At 35.7% G+C, this 22470-nt stretch overlaps 1 protein-coding gene across 1 annotated transcript in view; it reads right to left on the reverse strand.

Moving 5' to 3' along the window:
* Positions 1–22470, reverse strand: part of pex7 (peroxisomal biogenesis factor 7) — a 192307-nt gene that overhangs the window by 141055 nt on the left and 28782 nt on the right. The window contains exons 3-4 of the mRNA XM_028797947.2: positions 12820–12970; positions 8299–8376 (exon numbers count right to left, since the gene is read on the reverse strand). Of these exons, the coding sequence (XP_028653780.1) occupies positions 8299–8376; positions 12820–12970 (229 nt within the window). The remainder of the gene's footprint in view (positions 1–8298; positions 8377–12819; positions 12971–22470) is intronic.

Below are 22470 nucleotides of genomic sequence, written 5' to 3' on the forward strand. Positions count from 1 at the left end.
TCTAAAACCGGATGAGTTATTCTCAGTCCTTAACTTTTTTTTCTCTTCACTTTCCTTCTAAGTACTTAATTAAACCAAATAGTGCATGATAAATATACACAGGTGTAAATGGAAACAAGTTATATGGAGAACTGCTGGTTTCTTTTGTCATTTGCATCTTATTGCTAAATAAGGAGCAATTAAAAACCAAGACTACAGCTGTTTAAGACTAAAATAAACAATAAGCGTTCAAAATCTTAATGAGTGAGGCCACTAAAATGAAGCAGAAGTGTCACTTGAGCAATAAGTGCTTCTTATTAAGAAATCCTGCAACGACTGTGGCAATCCAAGAATGACTTTGCCCACCCCTGAGCTACAGTGTATTCTATGCATGGCTGCCTTCCACTTCTTTTCTGAATCTTTCTTTTCTGGAAAAGATCCTTTCCCCACCATACACTAGGATCTTTGAAAGGAAGTGACTTTAATATGTTCTTATATATTGTTGGGGTGCTCTCTGAGTTTTCAAGACTGATCAGTATTTCTTTGGTAATAGAAATGGATGGGAAGTGTGGAAAATTAGCTAGGTTCCTTTTAGCAAAGTTAGTGATTTGAAAGTAGTGGAAAAATAGTGTTGATGGGATGTTAAATTTGAAGTGTAATTGTTCATGCAAAAATATTATCTATATACAATTATCTAAATGTTTTAATCTCTTGACATTTTCCAAAGATTAAAAACTGTTTAGGCCTGAGAGTATACAAAAGGGTGACTGTCATGTATAGGTGCAAAAGATAAAGCTTCTCAGCCTTATAGTGCTCCCTGCATTGGTTCCATATTCTGAGTGATTGATGGGCAATTGGATTATATATTGCCAATAATTTGTATTTACTGGTCCTCAAAGCAGTGCATATAAAGATGTACAGCAATTTTTAGTTGCTATCGCAGACCTGGCATGTTTTCATTTATCAATTTCTGTTAATATCCAGGTCTTTATGGCCTACACATTTGCCACCCAGTAATACAATTGAAACTTAGGTAGTGCCATGCCACCTTCTGCTTTAGGTTTTTGCAGAGTCACCCAAATAAGGTTATAATTAAGTCTAGTTTCTTAAAGAACGATTTGTTAATGTATATGGGGAAGCTCTGAAATAGAAAAAGAAGCTTGGTAAGGATGATTATTGTGACAGTATTGATTCTCCCCACTAGTCTCATATGGGGGACACTATTTTCTTATGACTTACAACACTGATGTGAAGAAACATATTAAACATGTCTATATGTTAATACATCAAGAACCAGAAACCAAGGTATATTGTGAATTTCCCCATCTATCTATCTATCTATTATACACTGTGAGATCTGTGCATCATTACATCCCAGCACTCCATAATATTGCATATTTGCTCTTTCTCTGTCTGTTTTTTTTGACACTGGACATTCCTACTGTCTCTTGCAGTACTCATGCATATGATTCTTCAATGTACAAACATTATATATGGGTACCATGTTGCAAGACACAAGGCCATACAATAAATCTTTATTTCAAACAGTGCACTTCACATAGTGCACAACCACAAGGCTCAGTTTCCTGAGGGATAGGCAAACCAACATGAGCTTCTCATAGATAATATCTAATATTTCAGACCTTGTTTGGTGTTCTTAACAAGATGATGCTACAGTTGTCTGTTGTAAACATGTTACAAAGCAGTGTCATCCAAAAAAAACAAGCTTTTACCATATTTAAAGGGACAGTGTGTAGTGCTGAAATGTTTACTTCTAGCCTTTGCCTTGCATATGAGTTTTTGAAATAATATGAGTTTCTGTATTGCTGATTTTGTAAATGACATATTTGGTTGTAAGTGACACTCCTAAGGTGGAACTTAATGGGTGACTCTGGGTTTGTGCACAAATTAGTATAAACAGCGCCATTTACAAAAGTGAAAGATTAAAACTAGGAAAGAAAGGTTTTCCAGTAGATGATTTCTGAACATCAACCTGTGTATTTGAAGAGTCAAAGAGTAAAGTGGACCTACTGGCAGAAGGATCACAACAGCACCTACAGTACAAGCAATGTGTGTGTTTTCAAAAATTTCATTAACAAGTCAGAAAAGGAGTGCAGTTATAGTTTTCTAGCTTTTTTACATTTTGATTTTTTTTACCCATTCTTCAAACATACAATAATCAGAGTCAACTGCAACAAGGAAAACCTGTTCATTCTCCCAATATTAAGGATCAGTGTGCAGACAGAAGTATGGACTGAACCAGACACGTAGCTCAGGTTGACATCCTTAGTCATGAATTTGAATCTGAGATTTTGCAATTTTTCATCTTCTTTTTGCTGTTAATGTGGACAATTATCTAGAAGTCTTGAACTGAAAGAAACTGAACTCCAGTGAAATTTTGCTTAATTTCTACAGACTGTATGTTACTCCAGACTTGTTTCCAAGGCTTTTCAAGCTTGCCATGCGTATGGCAACATTACTTGGCAAAATATACAGCTTCAAGTAGGTCTTTTCACAAATGAAAATACTAAAAGTAAGTACAGAAACATGTTGACTAACAGATACAGATCTTTGCAATGAATTAATTGTTGTGAGGACAAGAATCTTGATTTAAACAGTTTGTGTATAAACAAGCAGCTTTATTATTTTGCTGAAACAGTGTCACAAAGAAATCACTCAGGGTTGTTTCCTTTTAGAACCAAATAATGCTTAATTTTCAGGTCATAAGACTGAGTGCGTTTTCCATGCTTTCCAGTCTTGGCTTCCTTAACTCACATGTGTAACTCAGCTTAATTCAAAAGGGTAAGTAAGCCCACAGTCATCAATGTTGACTCGCATAACTTCCAGATCTTTTATTTTAGAATTATTGCTGTCTTACAATTCATGCTACGAATGGAAAAACTTTATCCAATATAGTCAAGCATGAAATCTGAAGGCAACCATGAGATTTTATTTTTTTTAACATAGCTTCCCAAGTCAAGATGTTGTGTGCATGCAATGCAGTGAGAGCTTGAACACACTTTTATGATGTAAATTCAATTGCTAATGGCTTCCACTGGGGGGCTATAAGGACAGATTATTAATTAAAAGGGTGACATTTATAAACATTATTTGCTAGGGAGTAAACTGTCTTATTCATCAAAGCAGAAAGAGGCCAGCACCAATGCTGTGAGATTAAGATAAATGTGTAGTTAACAGGTCCCTTAGACTTGATATAGATTACAATGACTATATGTGTGTACCTCTGAGAGATACACTTTAATGGATTATATGCCTTCAGTAATTCTTTTATAACAGTACAAAATTGTTTTCTATTGAAAAATCAGTCTTATTGTTACTGTTGGCAGAGCTAGTAAATTTATAAACATATAACAATATCTTGCAACATTATGCATTGAAATGTCTGGCTTTGGAGGACACGTTTAAGGTTATGGCAAACTTTACTATCTCCCAATGGATATTAACCTGGTGATGTTCTTATTTTTGCTTAATGCACAAGAGACATGAAGGAAGTAAGAGAAAAAAACAGCACTTATACAAATTATTTATGGAAATTTCATTCAGGTATTATGATCTATATAATTAACTTTTGTCTGTTTTAATGTACTCCCTACAACTGAACAGCTTAACTCCTCAATGAACATAATGATTTCTTATGTCACACTGTTATTGTGCATTGCATAGTTTTACTGCTACTAACTTATAACATGTGACTGCAGAATTGGGTAAAGGTAACATTAAGTGGCATAAATCCATTAGACAACTTTGGGAGAATAGCAGAATGGTATTGGTCAAAGCATATTCCTCTGGGAAATGATGTGAATGTCATTACAGAAAAAAAAAGAAATACCATATATGAGGTCATTCTTTTTAATGACATCTTCTTTCAGATATATATATATTTGTGCTGCTGAGAACCTCATTGAGTATATGCACAGTGTAAGGTAAAAAATGGCTAAACATGTCTTATCTCCCCCGATTGATGTGGAAGACTAGTTGCATGTTCCAAAAAATAAATTACAATACATAAAAGTTTTAAGAGCAACTGATGTTAAAAATAGCATGTTTACATAACCTATCTTTTCTTAAGCTACCTACCTCAAGTCACTACTTTATCAGGATTCTGAACAAGAACATAAAAGGAATGAAGAACTTCAGATAGATCATAACTTAGAAAAACAAGGAAGTTTGGCACTTGACGAAAACATGACCAAAAAAGGAAAAAATATTTCAGAAACTACACAGGCAGTCTGTACATACTTGTAAGAAGGAATGTCAAATACTAATCAGGTGCCCAAGGAAATAAAAAGATAGTGAGAAACAGTAAGCTGTTCTAAGACTTTAATTTAAGCTATAAAAAACTCAACTTAACACAGCTGTGGGCCTGCTGTATGAAAAGCTTTACTCTTTAATAAAGAAGTAAACACCATTCATCTCAAATGCTATATAATGATAATGTCAAAAGTATTGTACAATAAATTGGTTGGAAACAGGACAAATACTCAAGTACTGAGGTTAAAACTACAAAAATAATAGACTTATTGAAAAACAATCAAATAGGAAAATGCTCCTCAAGTTGAAGAATAACAGAGCATGTGATTTGGCAGCTACTCTTAGCTGGGCACTGGGGGAAAAGAAAACTATGAATAACGTCCATGAGTACAGCATGTATTAGCCAGTGTCTGTGAAGAACCTTAACTTAATCCCCTTGCTTATGGATACTCCACCAGCACTTCAGTGCACTAAAATTAAAATGAGTATACAGTATATCAGTGCACTGCATTTCACATGGAGGTTGAGTTTTTGGAAAGAATTTTGAGATCTGCCATTACACTCAGATGAAAAATGAGGCTAGTGGCAAAGTGTTCTGCAAATGGTATTGATAGTATCTAATGGAAGTGAAGGTAAGTCCATTGACCAGGATAGCACTGTAGTGTTTGTCTGATGAGATGACATATGTGTCAGAAACCTTCAGACTTCTTAAAGTAAACTGTTGCTAGAACAATGTCTCTTTGGAAACAGATCAAAGTGGCAAAATCAGGACATGATAGCATAACAGAGAGAGAGAGAGAGAGAGAGAGAGAGAGAGAGAGAGAGAGAGAGAGAGAGAGAGAGAGAGAGAGAGAGAGAGAGAGAGAGAGAGAGAGAGAGAGAGAGAGAGAGAGAGAGAGAGAGAGAGAGAGAGAGAGAGAGAGAGAGAGAGAGAGAGAGAGAGAGAGAGAGAATTCTTAACCTGTTCAGATAATTTAATTTCTCAATCTTGATAAAAGACAATATACTCATAAAAACATGGAAACCCTTCCATATACTACTGATTCGGAACAGGAACAGTTATAATAGGAACAATTATGATCCAGTAACAGTTTGTAACACTTTTGGGTAAGATGACCCATCATTTCTTGATAATTTAACAATCACATCACTAGAGACTTTCAGGATAAAAGACATCCAAATAGAGGAAGACATACTAATAATAAATTGTGCATCCTTGAATGCTTTAGCTACTGATAGAATCCACAATTAGAATAACAATGATATGTTTGAGGAAACTGAGGATTCAGGACAAAAGTGTTACCCCATGAGGTTCATTTGAATTTTAAAAGCAACAACGACTACTAGAATGGTCTCAAAAGCATTAGTTGTTGACAGAGGTTTTGAGGAGCTTGGCATCTATATAATTCCCAAGCACTCACCTACCTGCAACCTTCTCTTTTAGCTGTGATATTTCGGAGCAAAAAGATGTACAGTGCATCCGGAAAGTATTCACAGCGCATCACTTTTCCCACATTTTGTTATGTTACAGCCTTATTCCAAAATGGATTAAATTCATTTTTTTCCTCAGAATTCTACACACAACACCCCATAATGACAACGTGAAAAAAGTTTACTTGAGATTTTCGCAAATTTATTAAAAATAAAATAATTGAGAAAGCACATAAGTATTCACAGCCTTTGCCATGAAGCTCAAAATTGAGCTCAGGTGCATCCTGTTTCCCCTGATCATCCTTGAGATGTTTCTGCAGCTTAATTGGAGTCCACCTGTGGTAAATTCAGTTGATTGGACATGATTTGGAAAGGCACACACCTGTCTATATAAGGTCACACAGTTGACAGTTCATGTCAGAGCACAAACCAAGCATGAAGTCAAAGGAATTGTCTGTAGACCTCCGAGACAGTATTGTCTCGAGGCACAAATCTGGGGAAGGTTACAGAAACATTTCTGCTGCTTTGAAGGTCCCAATGAGCACAGTGGCCTCCATCATCCGTAAGTGAAAGTGGAAGTTCGAAACCACCAGGACTCTTCCTAGAGCTGGCCGGCCATCTAAACTGAGCGATCGGGGGAGAAGGACTTTAGTCAAGGAGGTGACCAAGAACCTGATGGTCACTCTGTCAGAGCTCCAGAGGTCCTCTGTGAAGAGAGGAGAACCTTCCAGAAGGACAACCATCTCTGCAGCCATCCACCAATCAGGCCTGCATGGTAGAGTGACCAGACGGAAGCCACTCCTTAGTAAAAGGCATATGGCAGCCCGCCTGTAGTTTGCCAAAAGGCACCTGAAGGACTCTCAGACCATGAGAAAGAAAATTCTCTGGTCTGATGAGACGAATATTGAAGTCTTTGGTGTGAATGCCAGGCATCATGTTTAGAGGAAACCAGGCACCGTTCGTCACCAGGCCAATACCATCCCTACAGTGAAACATGGTGGTTGCAGCATCATGCTGTGGGAATGTTTTTCAGTGGCAGGAACTGGGAGACTAGTCAGGATAAAGGGAAAGATGACTGCAGCAATGTACAGAGACATCCTGGATGAAAACCTGCTCAAGAGCGCTCTTGACCTCAGACTGGGGAGACGGTTCATCTTTCAGCAGGACAACAACCCTAAGCACACAGCCAAGATATGAAAGGAGTGGCTTCAGGACAACTCTGTGAATGTCCTTGAGTGGCCCAGCCAGAGCCCAGACTTGAATCCAATTGAACATCTCTGGAGAGATCTTAAAATGGCTGTGCACAGACGCTTCCCATCCAACCTGATGGAGCTTGAGAGGTGCTGCAAAGAAGAATGGGCAAAACTGGCCAAGGATAGGTGTGCCAAGCTTGTGGCATCATATTCAAAAAGACATGAGGCTGTAATTGCTGCCAAAGGTGCATCGACAAAGTATTGAGCAAAGGCTGTGAATACTTATGTAAATGTGATTTCTCAGTTTTTTTATTTTTAATAAATTTGCAAAAACCTCAAGTAAACTTTTTTCACGTTGTCATTATAGGTTTAGGTTTCTTTATTTAGTCATGTTTACACAAGAAAACATGAAATTTGCCTGAAAATAGAAATAGAAATAAGAAAGGTTAAGGTAAGGCAGTTAGATAAAACATATTTACACCAAAAAAAGGTTACAGGATATATATCAAAACCTTAAACATTATCTCCGATATTTCTTATTGAAAAGTCGTATGGCACTAGGAAGAAAGGAGTTTCTGGAGCGATTTGTGTGGGTTTTCAAAGCAACTATCCTTCCTGATTTACTGAAGTTTAGTTCTACATGTAATGGATGTCTGTCATCAGTTGAGATGATTTCCAGTTTCTTTAGCATTGCCCTCTGACACACACTAGTCACACCATCTACATCAGCCCCAATAACTTTAGCTGCATACTTCGTAATCTGCTGGTGCAGATTATGTGATGTTGTGTGTAGAATTCTGAGGAAAAAAATTAATTTAATCCATTTTGGAATAAGGCTGTAACATAACAAAATGTGGAAAAAGTGATGTGCTGTGAATAATTTCCAGATGCACTGTATATATAATATACAGTTAGGTCCATAAATATTTGATTAAATAGATTGTATCATTATCCTATAAATATCTTTTTCTTGTATATTACATGCACAGTTCATCATGGCAGATTAAAACTGATCAGATGTTTTCAAAAAACTTACAGAAAGCATTCAGTGGTAATCTGCTGTGGCCCCTTGCAAAATGAACACTGGGTAGTTAAAATGGTGCGCAGTATCTATCAGGTAGTTTTCTGCAGCATGTTCATATCTACTGTGGCCCTCCATCCCTTCCACCTTGCCCCTGTAAGCTACTCACAAAATGAACACTGTATAGCTAAAATTGTTGAAAATGTATTTTAAAAGACTTCTATATAAATTTCATGTTTAATGTGCCTCTCCATTCCATCCACTGGAGAGGACATACATTTCCACAGCTGACCCTTTGTTGTTGAAATGTTCTTCTGTTTACAAAATGATAAAATGCATAATAATTTAGAAGCTACCAGTTGGATTTATTAAAACATGCTTAATGAGTTTTCAGGTACTTACCACTTTAGCAGTGTGATCCCAAGAACCAGATACAACTAACTGTTCTCCTCGAGTCTGACTCCAGTCCACACTGTAAACCTTTCAGTCAAAAAAAACAAGCACAAGTAATACACTTAGAAACAAACTGCCAAACATCACACCAAGACAGGCATTATCATGCAAGAAATATCTGCAATAAATTTAAAGGAATACTCCACTCATAAATTGTATTTTTTTATTCTGTTACTTGCCTTGTGTTGTTCACGACGGGATTTTGCAGAATGAGAAGGCAAATGTATTTGGAAACAAATATATAAAATGATTACACAGCTCAAAAAGACCAAGATAAGTTGCACTGTCTAAACGGTAATACAGATAAATAAAATCTCCATGATACTGTCCTCTTAACCGAATTTGTCTTCATTTCATGCAACAGAGTTCACAGATACTCAAAAAATGAAGGACACATCCAAACTGATGAAACATGTGAATGAACAAAGATGGTCTTCCAAGGGTGATCCAGCCATGACGAATGAAAAACATACAAGATGTTTTAGGATCACCTGCACCAGTAAATTTAGAAGTAGTTTCTACTGACAAGTTGTAAAGTTGATGAAAAGTCAATCATAAGAATAAATATTGACATTTCTTCAGGACATAATGCTAAATAAATGGCAATTCTTGAAAGAAAGAAAAAACAATTGCAGATTATCAAAACCATAACATAAACAATAGACATACAATACATAAGACTTTTTGTTTAAATAACTAAACAGTTCTTCGTCACTGATAAACATCATGCGTTATATCAAATAAAAAACTCAACAACGTGTGTGGAATGGGAATATTTATTTTTACGAATATAAGCTAACTGGATATTTAAATACAAAACTGTGATGCCTACAGGGTTTAATAAATAGATTAGAGTTTTCTTGTTTTTTTTAAAAACTGAGAGACACAAGTGTGTTTCTTATGAACCTGTTACTCACTCATCCTAGAGTGCCCTTTAATTACAACTTTCTCTGTGATTCTATGTTCTGCACAATCTTTTTCAGAAAATATCTGTGTAAACTTTCTTAATTTCTGAGTTTAGACCATCATATAGTGATACATGTAACATTTAGATTAATTCTTGGTCCTACATATTACTATTTTTAGTCTCATATGACTGATGCTTTGTATGAAATCTCCAGCTGGGAGCTTTGCGTTACATTGAAGATCATAATGAGGTACTGATATAAACATCAATTTGAATTTATGCAGCACAATTTACTTTCCAAAATGCATATTCTTTGGCATGAAAGTTATCAAATAATATTAAATAATCCATAAAGACTTTTTAAAAGGCAATATCTTCAGCAATAGCATTTACATAGGAAATAGAAGGCTTCATGTTTTGATTAGACCATTCAATCTAATGTCACTCATCAAGAAAAATGTAATAGTAGTATAAGTAGTAGGAGGAGGAGTATTAATATTATCACATATACAGAGAATAGTGAATTTCTTGTATGCCTGACCAACACGTAATATACCCCAAGATAAACAAGAATTTATTGAAAAAAAAGAACTACATTTTAGCATTTAGTATAAAACACAAATCGTAAAACACCAATCAGCCTATACTTTGTACTCCTTATTCCTGTTTCTATAAAAACCTGGCGAAAACATCCTACCTCTAGTTACATCTGGAAGCTGATTCTATTTTTGCCATATATACACATTTAGATACAGTTTAGATATACTGTACATTTACACAGAAATATACAAGTATTTAAACATGAGAAAAAGCCTCAAACTTAAATGTCAATTGCTATACAAGAATGATTTAGGCATGATTTTTCAGCTGTAAAACGGTCCTTGATACAACGTGTAAGACACCAGCTACATTCTACTCCACATTCCCTCCAGACTGAGAACCATTGCTTGACTGGATGCATCAGCAAACAACACTCAGCCTCTGTAAGATTTAATGCTATAACACAATCATCGCGAAGCAGCTTTACTTGATTATAAATACCTAGCAATATGTAGTCCACTTTGGACTAATACAGTGTATTTTGATTGTGATTTTAGATGCATGTTTTACCCGATTTGTAAAATGGATGATGACTCATCTATTTTTTGTCAGAGTGTGAATAATCCCTAGCTTCTTTGAGGGCTGTGGGATAAATGTTGTTCAGTTCCTGTGACTTTGTTTTTTTTTTTTTTCATAATATTACTTATTTAATTATTTTGTTCCTCCTGCACCGGGCGGCACCCAGATATCATTGCCGAAGTCCAAGACCGGAAACCTGAGCTCATCTAATGTGGCAGGCAAAGTCAATCTTAGCAAGAAGCTTTGCATAGTTAAGACAAAGTCCAAGGAAGAGAAGCAGCAATAACACACACCCTTGGCGCATGCCTGTATCGATGTGGAAAAACTCAGAGACACCTTGGTCAGTGTGAACACAGCAGCTCGACCAGTGGTAGATATTCCAGAAGATGTCAACAAATCATTGAGGGATGCCATACGAACATTTAATCTTCCACAGCATTCCTTGATGGATACTATCGAAAGCCTTAGTAAAGTCGATGAAGTTGATCAACAGCTTTTGCTGCAGCTTGATACTCTGTTCGACAGTTATCTACAAGATAAAAATCTGCTCCATACAGAATCATCCACTGCGGTCCAGTTAAGGGTCTTAGTGTCATTATGATTGGCTGCTTCTTGCACTTCTTGGCCCATCTTCTCAATTTATGCTCGCTTGTCATGTCTACAGCTTCACTTACACAGAGATATCATTGTGCTCATAGAGTTCTAATCTCCAGGGCACTGATTGGCCATGCCATGTAGCATTTTTAGAAGTTGCACTATATGCAGCTAGCACATCTTTTTGTTTCTGATCTCTGCAGATGGTTCACAATTTCTCCATGCATCAAGAAGACAAAAATACATTGTAAATAATAATAACTAAAGATTTTACACTTTTATTTCACAGGGTCACATATGTTTTCTGGCTCTTATTTTTGATTTGTGCTGCTTCACACGGCTAATTTTACTGCATCTGGCCAGTACCACCTTCCCTTACACAGACTCAGTGTGTGGTCAGAAAGCCTCGAAGATCAGATCCTCCATCCTAGCAGTTAAAGTATGCCTACCAGTGATGCACACCAGACCCAGAGAGGCTCAGTTGCAATTACCTGTACACTTTGTTACTGACATTCAACCAGACTGACATATGGCTGGTTCCAAGTGTAGCTGTAAGCACACGACTTTACCCAGTTTTGTATTTAACAAAGAAATCATCATAGGCTGCATTAATAATGGAGATGGGTAGCGAGTACAGGAAAGGTGTGGAGGACTCTGTCTTGTGCAGGAACAACAACCTGCCACTCAACAACAGCGAGACAAAAGAGCTGGTGGTGGACTTCCAACATGCCAAAAAGCCTCTGAAACAAGTCACTTTCAGGAGGAGGATGTGGAAGTGGTGCAGAGCTGCAAGTACCTGGGAGTTCGCATAAACAACAAACTGGACTGGTCAGACAATACAGTGGTGGTGTACAAGGAGGGCCAGAGCAGACTGGACATGCTAAAGAGACTTGGGTCTTTTGATGTATACAGCAAGCTGCTGAAAATGTTTTACCAGTCCATAGTAGCCAGTGTAGTGTTCTATGCTACACTCTCCTGGGGAAGCAACCTGAGCACAACAGAAGCAAAATGCCTGAACAAACTTATCAAGAAAGCCTGCTACATTACAGGTTGAACCCTGGACTGGAAGCTCTGGTGGAAAAAGAGGATAATGGCAAAATTGGATGTCATCAGGAAAAATACCCTCCAGGAGGCTCTGTCTTCAACCACCTTTAGCCCCAGGCTCAATCCATCACAGTGTGCTAAGAAGTACCTCTGGGGGTCTTTTCTGCCCACTAGTATCAGGCTATTCCATGCTTCCACCCGATGTACTTGTTAATTTATTTTTATTGATTGATTGATTGACTGATTGATTGATTGGCTGTATTATCTGTCCTGTAAGTCTTTATTCGTGTTTATGTTTCTGCTGCTGTATGCATTTGAATTTACCCATGGTATTAAGTTTATTTAATCTATGCAATCTATAACAAACATACATGAAATTAACAGTGTTTACATCTCCAACTTGAAGGATCATGGGAATGCTGCCAGGCTCCAGCACGGCATGACTATGAACTAGACTAAGTAGACAAGAAAATGGATGCATGGAAAAGAGACAATTACTGTTGACTCCTTTTCAGTGTGTTAATCATTATATAAACAATACATTTAAGCTTTTGTTCTGAATTACCCATGTGACACCAGCAGACATTTAAGTGCCTTAAAAAATCAGCAATAAAATTCAGAATCAGTCAATTTTTTTGTAAAAGAAATCAGAGATTGGAAATAGCAATAAAAAAATAATGATGAGTGCACTTGCATTTGCAGTGGACACTATTCTTCATTAAAAGCTAAATTAGTAATGAGACAAAAAGGACTATTAGTAGTTAATCATAATCAACACTTAAATGCCTAGAAACAGATGTAATTACCTCTTGAGTGTGCTCCTTAAGCACCTGCAGTGGTCCTACAGGGTTAGCTGTGTCCCAGATCTGAAGTGATCCATCACCGCCACCAGTGACTACGACATGTTCGTTAGACTCACTCCATGTAACATCAAACAAACTGTCATTCCAGTCAAAGCTAAGAGAAACAAGAACAGATTACAAAATTATCTGCCATTAACAATATATATTTCTCAAATATAAATTAATGTATCATCCAAATGGAAAACATTTATTTTTTGTTAACTAAAAATTTGTAAAGAGGCTGAATGAACACAACTGATCAATGAACTATGTGTTTCAAGCTAATCTCCCTGTTTACCTAATACATCAAAAAAAGTCAATTACTACATATCAGGTATTAGGCAAGTGTGAATACAACAGTGGGAGAGATTTGAGACATAATATTTTATGTTTTAACACTTTAACCTTAGTGTTTTAGGTAGGTTTACAATACAGTACAAAAATCTCATAGAACGGAGATGATTTAATCCCTTAAATGTCTGATTAGCCTCTAGCCATGATGCTGCAATACATCATTTGAACATTTAGTAAAGGTCATCAGGATATCTGCTTCAATTACAGTACATGGCTTACTAGACTGCTTCAGGTTCCAACACATTTTATGTGATAAAGCACTTTCTGTATTTCATTTTAAATGCATTTCCATTTAATTCAACAATTAATTTAAATTAAATAATTTTATTATTTAAGAGAAAAAAACTCACTGAGGTCACTTATCTACATCTCTTGAGAAATTTGACAACCATGACTAATAACCCTTAGAACAGTTTTACTATAAAACGACTAGATAAAGACTTTTTTATAGTTAGAGCCACATCAGATTCAATATAATTTTGGTCCATGCCCCCTTAATGTGTGACACAGGCAGAAATCAAGATGAACCTACAAGTCTTTAATATCAGCACAGTACAAAATGTACATTTTATTTATGGCACAGCATTGAAAATTTTGGGAAGCTCCACCTTTCAACAAAAAATTCTGATTGGAAGAGTATATACAATCCATGCATGTGCTGAATGGACATATGAATGCATTAGAACTGGGCTCCAAAGATGAACAGTTTTAAGAAGGAAAAGGAACTACACAGAGAAACTGGCAACACAATGCACATCTCCAAAGTTGCGCTGTCTGATTAAAACGTGCTGGAGAGAAAATGATCACAGAACGCATTTTCGCTCACATAATCTGTAAAGCATGGTTAATCACATGCACTGCACAGATACATTTTTGTATCTTTGTACTTTTGTTAAAATTTAATCATTGTCATTTTATTATTGCTTGCAGTACACAGCCTCTCTTAGTGAAATCAGTGCCACTTCCCTATCACCTGGTAAATTTCTTGCAGGTAACAGCTTTTCTATATATTTTTAAAGTAACGCAGTTATTATTGTCTTCTGGGCAGGTCTGTTCATACATGCATTAATTTATTCTCAAACCCACTAATTCTAGTTCAAGATCACAAGAGGCCAAAGCTTAGCAATACTCCATTTCTATAGATTCTTTCATTTAGCATTTCTACTTTAGTTGGGATACTCATTAGGTAATTTGTTACAAACTTTCCAAAGCACATACCACACCGTTTGCTACTAAATAAACTATATAAAAATAAGGGTTCTTGCTAGAAGAAAGACTGAATGCCATTCACTGTAACAGAGCAGATTAGTTTGATTTTTTCAAGTATCAAGCTACTTGCTTCCTGACTGCAAAAAGTCTATTAGTCTTTTTGGATCACATATGTAAATTATGAAATTATCCAGATGCTTTAAAATAAGAGATTAAGATAGCCACGTCGAGGTTTATATTTAAATCAGAATTTTCTGGGGACTGACAGTAAAGTGCCTTAGTCAAGCCTGACTCAAATATCTTTTCCAAAAAGAGTGCATTACATAACACATATCAGCTGCAGTATATGACTAGATAAACAGGTTGTTATATATTATTATTTATTATTATCTATATTTGTACAACTAAGAGTTAAAATTACTGTATATTGTTCCCACAATCCTAAACTTGTGCAACTCTTTGAATAAATAGGTTGTTAAACAAGGCACATCCTAAGAGGTGGTTTCCTTCTATCAAAATATTAAAATCTATTACTCTCATACATGACATTAAGCCATTTTTAATTCCTTTACAAAACAGCACATTTATGTGGAAATACAGATCATTTAATGAATATTTGACTTCATCTGTTTGACAAAATATCTCATTTGCACCTAAAGATTCTTTTAGGGTTACAAAATTGTTAACTACAGCATTTAAGTGACAAATAGGAAAAATAAGCACAATGCCATTACAAGAAAACTGATTTTTTTGAAGAGGCCATATTATTTTTTTCTTATTGTTTGCTGCCACCTACTGTAGTGACATGGAATTTTATTTTTTCTTCTCCACACCAATGCTACATAGGTTTTTTACTCTTGAAACTTTGTAAAGGATGTTTTGAACATTGGTACAAAGTATAGAGAGAATCAAATCTGCCAAAACATATGTAATTAAAAAGTTAGCTTGTTTGAATAAAGAAGTATAAATATTTAAATAAATAAATCAATAAAGCCAAGACATTTACTGTATCCAGTTATTTACTTCAGCTTCTATTTAATTCCACGTTCTTTCCTCCATTATCCATTCTAAGCTCACTTACAAGAGGAGCAAAAGTAAGACTTTTTTCAGCAGATATTGATCTGTTAGTTTAATTATTTCATACTGATTCAAATTTTTAAAAACGCAATTACTTAATAATGCATTAATGTTCCATCAAAAAAAGCTAATTGAGCAAAAATTAGGATATAAGGTATGGTTGAATGGAGGGGTGACCAAAAATAATTATAAAAGTCTTACACTATGTTACTAGAGGACAATATGCCTTTAAGCTTCATTCTTGCTAGACACCATGATCAAGAAGTTGGCTGTACAATTCCTTTGAGGCAGAATGTCTCCATAAGGTCACCATAGTCCTTACCGTTCTATGACATAAATGACTGAAGAAGATGTTGCCATTCAGAAGCAAATCTTAACAAAGAATCAAAGAATGACACTAAGGGATTTAAGATGAGTCACTTGGATACATCCTGTATGAACCATGTTTCATGGAGAATCTCCAGCTAATGAATACAGACTAAGAGAAGTTTAAGTAGCATTGCATAAATTCACACATTACTGTGACCTAAGGTAAAACATCCATTGAAACAACGGAAGTGTTTGATTCTCCAGCACCAATGAATTTTAAGTTACAAGTCAGTGTCAGAAAGCTAATTTTTTATGATGCTGAGATTGAGATGTTAGTCTATATTCATTAAATGCCTCTAAAAGCCTACATAACCAGTCAATACTACACTATTATTTTTTGGTGCAGAAGTCAGGAAAGTGGGACAACAAAAAGTTGTTGACAGAAAGGCTCCACTGAGAAACTGGATTCAAAGACATGACATGCCCAGTCTACTCTCTAGACCCGGTCCGATGTGTCGACCACCACCTGTTCCCCTGTCTGAATGTCTACATCTGCTGGATGAGCTATGCCAATGAGAAAGATGTCCAGTCGGCTACAGAAGAGTGGATACACAATCAAAGCAAAACATTTGAGTTTCAAAGAAGACCTGTGATCTTTATCATAATTGTAATGGTGTATTGGTGTATGTAATGGTGTATTGAAAAATAAAACTTGTTTGGCTTTACCGGTGTTTTTACTAATGGGTTAAGCTTAAAACTTTTTCAATTAACTGTTGTAATTTTTATGTAGCTGAGAATGGTATGGTATGAATATTTAATATTTCCTTTGCACATTGAAGACTACAACTTATTTTGGGGCATGAAACTCTGGGGAGTCTATAGACCATTAAATATAACAAAGCATTCAGCCAGATGCAGGCTAGAAAATGCTACATACTAGCAGTGACTAACAGGAGTTTAGAAACATTGACCAGCAAAATAAATGATACACTTCAGTTTCAATATTAACTTTGAAAAATTCGTCAGAATAAAAGGGAATCATTACGGACATTTTAAAATGTCAAATGCAATACTGAAAAGGAAATGTTAAAACAGAATTTTAAAGAAGCAAAATGAAATAGAAAAATATGTTAAAAATTAATAAAATAAAGGTCTTTTGAAGTAAGCAAATAAGTGTATACACAGCCATTTATTTTCTGAGCATATTTTTCATTATATTTTCATTACTGAAATATTCATTTCAATTTTTCTCTGCTTACCCTAAAGGTCACAGTGGATAAACACCATCAGAGTTGACCAGATCATCCTATTCCTAGTAACTTCTTCCAGCAACTCCTCCTCTGGAATTCCCAGGTGCTCCCTAGGCAGTGAAGAGATATAATCCTACATGGTTGTCCACATCTCCACCAGGTCTCCTCCCCATAAGCCATGCCTTGTACTGTCCTCAAAGAAGATGTCCATACATCATTCTAGCCAAATGCCCAAACCACCTAACAGGACTACAGAGCCATTAAATAGTACCCACTTGAGCACAAATTTTAAAATATCTCTAAAAAGGACAACTACTTTACATAGTTGTATAATGTATGCAATCAAACTGTAAAAGGATTCTTCTTCTACTCAAAGTAGAATGGAGGTGATTCTCTCTCTCAACATAACAAACCTACTGACACTTTAATGGCGACTATATGGAACCAGCAGGGGGCTTAAGAGTAACAATCACAACCCAACCCAGGTCTCCTATGAAACAATTCAAGCGAGACAGAGATATCATCCTTGATCAAGACACTTGGGTTTCAGAGCAAATGCTGTGCACAGAGGCAAGTTTGATTATATCTAGCTCATATTTTTCAACCTCCAGCACAAGATCTAGAACCTTCCTTTACTAAGCAATTCATGTAGCACCTCCCAAAAGCTAGCATACATTTACAAAGGTTTACAATACCTGGTTCTATTCACCTCTTTCCTCTCACCCTACTGACACTGTATCCATCCCTTGGCCTTTATTTACATTCTGGTTAGTGTGCTCATATAGCAGTTCCATGTGGCATTTTTAGACTGGGCTTGACCAGGCTACATGTGTCACACTACAGTCACTCATTCAACAGTGAACTCCACTCCATTGACTGGCTCTATAGGAAGGAGGTCTCAGAATCCCTGCACCAGGTAAGATTCTCTTTTATTTAATCGGAAATATCATGAGAGTCATTAATGGACTGATTTTGGCTACCCCCCTACCCTCAGTTGGGCTACAATGGCTAGCTCTGTTAGAACCAAATGCCTTCAGATAGTTCTAATACACAAGAACCTCCCCATCAACTCCATGCGTCAAAGTTACAATCCTAGGAGAAGATTTTTGAAATATACATTTATTTATTAAATATTTCATTATGTCTCTGTTTGTTTCATTTATTTATAACATAATCTTTATTTTGTATTTATTTATTAATATATTTATGTTTTACTTTTGTTATTTCACTTTTTCACTAACAAAGAGGACAAATACTTATAAATCTGCACCAACACAGAGAAAACTACAGAGTTAAATGTAGCATGCGTATAACAATGCATACATAAAAAGGTCAATATATTTGAAGCAGAAAAAACATGAATTTTCCAAGATCATTTTTCTTTCTTCACAACAGCGATCAAGTGAAAATGCCACCAAGCAGCCCCATACATTTTGAGCCATTTTTTTTCAAAGCTTGAGGTAAATTATTTTACAAATCAAAACAAAGTGAATTTGGTTTAACTGGCCATCAAAAATAATAAAACAAAGCAAAAGCAGTGTTTTGTAGTGTATTAAAATTCATATATTTTAAAATGTACATAGCGTGTTAAAATGTATAAGCCAGGAAATATATTAAAATATCCTTATTTTGAACAATAAATGCAAAATTGACCAACCTGATAGTTAATTCACTTCTCGTCCCCAAGTCTTCCTGAACACTTATTCAAGTGACTAGAATGATGGTACAATTTTAAACTTACCTGTCTTAAAGAGATTTTCAATTAAAGTAATTGCCTTTATTACGTCTGACACCAAAAAAATAACATTGTGTTGGCTTGCCACTGTTTCAATGCAGAAAGCAAGAAACACGCATCTGGAAAATCATTTAGATAGCAAAAATCTGCCATTAGTGTAAGAGATAATTGTCTGAACAATTACAAGTATGCAACTAAGGTACTGTGGTAATTTTTATAATAACATTCTGCTAATTGTTACTCAAATACCACTGTCAGAAAGATTGTAATAGCTGTGGAAGGAAAAAAAGGACAGTAAAACTTATCTACTAATCAAGTCATGCTAATTGCAACTCACGCTTGAATTAGAGAGAAAAAAGGAGATGGAAAGGGAGCGTGTAACAATTTTAAAATGCATCAGTACCAAATGAAATCTACAATATCTTAGTAATATATTTTTCTGTAAAATTCAGGCCAGTCAATAAATTAAACTTATTACTTAAAAGTTAGCCAGACCTGTATCTAATATATCTAGACTACTAAGCATGGAATTTAACTTCAAAATTGGAGCAAACACTCAAGACCATTACTGGCAAACTATAGTAAGGGGAAATAAATTTAAAGCAGAAAAAGAACAAGTGTGTTTATTTAGAGGAACAAACCTGCTCAGATACCCAGCTATGTTTTAATAAAGTTTTAAGTACAATAACACATTCATCACCTACAAAATAAAGTTCTTTTCTTTGGAGAAATACATCCTCTATTTCTGTTCATCCAACTTTCTTATTCATGAGAAATCAGGATATATAGACAGCTAAGGGCCTAAGAATACTTGGTTGTTTCCTGTGGACTTAGATTTTTGCTTCCCCGATTCAGGTAATTTAAGCCATTAACATGAAGGGTAGTAAAAGATTCTTCCCAGCGAACAAAGTTAACCGGTGAACTAGCAACGCAAATGAATTTAAGCAAGGCCTCTTGTTCATTTGGGAAATAAATTCTGTCTAGGATAGCAAAAAGTGACTGATGGTCTATTGAAATACAAAGAAAATCCAACATACAAGTAAAGACAGAAGTCCCATTAAGTCTTATTCAAAAACAAAACCAGAGAAAGTGAATAATGGAGGAAATGTGGGCTTAACCATGAGTGGAGCTGGGGTATTGAAGTAAGGATATGGTCATGTGAAAAAGTAACAACAGAGATTAAATTTTTTTTTCTTTTTTAACATACAGTATGTAGGCATATCAAGATTTGATCTGCATTTAAACATTGTCTATAAATATCTGTGATACAATATAATAAGAATCATGCCACATTTTTTTTTGTGGTCCATGGCATAATTTGCATAAATATAAATTCAAATTTGTAATGTGGAAAAAGTAAAAACACCCCTACATTTATAATTTCCCTAAAATAACTAACATTAGAATCCGGTGCAAATCATTCTAGAACATCATTATGGGGAATCTTGCAGAAACCTGTCTTATTAAAACCTCAGACATTTATTTTGGTTTGTGCTTTGTTGTTGAAGCGTGTGTGTTATCACCATGTTTAGACTGAAAGAACTCTTTGATGCCTTCACAAAGAAGGTGACAGACACCTGAGAAAGGATTTAAGAAGGAATTTAAAAAGATGTCCAAACAATCAGAAATCAGTCATTCTACTGGCAAGATAATCATCTATAAGTGGAGATTTCACACAACTGACAACTTGTTCAGGCTAGGCTGACCAAACAGTTCAGAACAGTGAGTAGAACACAAGATGCTGGAAGAAGTCTCTAAGAATCCCAGAATTTCATTAGGGAACCTTCAGGTAGTTTTTACCACTGTTGATGTCAAAGTGCTTGAAGCTGCACAAATTAGATCAACATGGAAGGCGTGTCAGGAGAAAAGCTTTACAATCCATAAACAACATCAAGGGGTGACAAAAATCTGTGAATGAACACCTAGGCTAGGACCAGGAATCCTGGAACAATGTGTTATGGAAAAACGAGGCAAATTCAGTATTATCTGGCAACACAACCAGAAGACATGTCTATCCATCCATTTTCCAACCCGCTGAATCCGAACACAGGGTCACGGGGGTCTGCTGGAGCCAATCCCAGCCAACACAGGGCACAAGGCAGGAAACAATCCTGGGCAGGGTGCCAACCCACCGCAGAAGACATGTCTATCTATTATAAAAAGAAATCCTGTCCTGGAAAGCAAAAACCAAGTCTACAATATGTGATCTTCTCGTACGACATTTTAAAGACCCACAAGACCAAAGACACACCCTACTTACAATCTACCTGCGAGACCAAAGAGACGCCCTACTTACAATCTATCAAATAGGATAATAGGCAGCAAAACATTCAGTCTTGTGAAGGATTTGAGCACATACAAATCCAGGGCTCTCGGTGCATATAAAGCATATAAGGACAGTATGTTATAAATTAAATGTCGACATCTAAGCGAAGAAGAGAGCAGCGCGGAGAAAAGAGACTCAAATGCGTTGGACAGAAAAATGAGCAAAAAAGAATAATCGAGGTGCAAATTCAGAAAATAAGGAAAGTAATTATCAGCCCGGAACAAGTGGAATTGAAAAAAAAGCACGTCCAATCCGGCTCAGAATTAAAAGACAATGAGTAAAAGAAAGTAGAACTTCATAAAGACGTTTACAAACGTTGCCGCTAAACACATGCAGAGCAGGTTAGAGACTATGAAACCATGGAAATTAGAAAGGCTCAAAAAAAAAAAACTGTGCTATACACATGTGGAGAAAGTTAAAGGATATGAAAGTAGGAAAATTAGAAAATATAAAAAAGTAAAGATCGCAGTAGCGCAAACAAACAAACTGCCTCATTTAACTATGCACCAATCTAACTTTGGTTTTGCACAATAATTACTACACTACTGCACCTTAACACTTAATTCTACTTTATTCACATAATTGTACTTATTTATTAATAATGTTCTACTATACTGTTACCTTTCAATCTATTACTTTTTGTTAATCTAACTGATATTCTTTTAACTTTGCAGTTTTTGATAAGCGGATCAGGATGCATTTCACTGCGTGTTGTCCTGTATAACTATGCATGTGACAAATAAAGAATCTGGAGAATTTCAAAAACAGAGTTTACCGCACATGCATTTATTGGTTACTTTGTTCATGTATATATATATATATATATATATATATATATATATATATCTGTCTGCTTATTTAAAAAGCTACATTTATCCCAGGAATCAAAAATGTTCTGTCTAGCCCTTGTACAAAAACCTAGACAAAAGCTGGGGTATCACCTTGGTAACCCCATGTACTTTTGGAACTGTGAGAGGAAAATAGCACAACTTTACAGACAGGAGTCCAATGCAGAACTCTAGTTACTTTTTTACTTTGTAAAAAAAAAATTATTAACTGCTGATGATGTAGATCTTTTTGTCTGTGCTGAAATTCCAAAAAGAGAAACCTATCCTGACCTCGTTAAAAAGATTCAGGATATTGGGACTCGCAAGATTACAAATATTGTTTTTACAGAAGTTCTGAAATAAAAGTGAAACTAATGAAATAGCAACAATTCAAAGAAAAAAAAATCTTAAAAACCAAACACGGGGGTTGGCGAGCGAAGCGAGAAGGGGCGAAGCCCCCTAGTTTATCAAAATACAAAGACAGCATTTGACAAGAAAAACTTGACACCACCTTCAAAACATCGTAGT

The sequence above is a fragment of the Erpetoichthys calabaricus genome, chromosome 3, assembly GCF_900747795.2.
Source record: "Erpetoichthys calabaricus chromosome 3, fErpCal1.3, whole genome shotgun sequence".
Taxonomy (NCBI): Eukaryota; Metazoa; Chordata; class Cladistia; order Polypteriformes; family Polypteridae; genus Erpetoichthys; species Erpetoichthys calabaricus.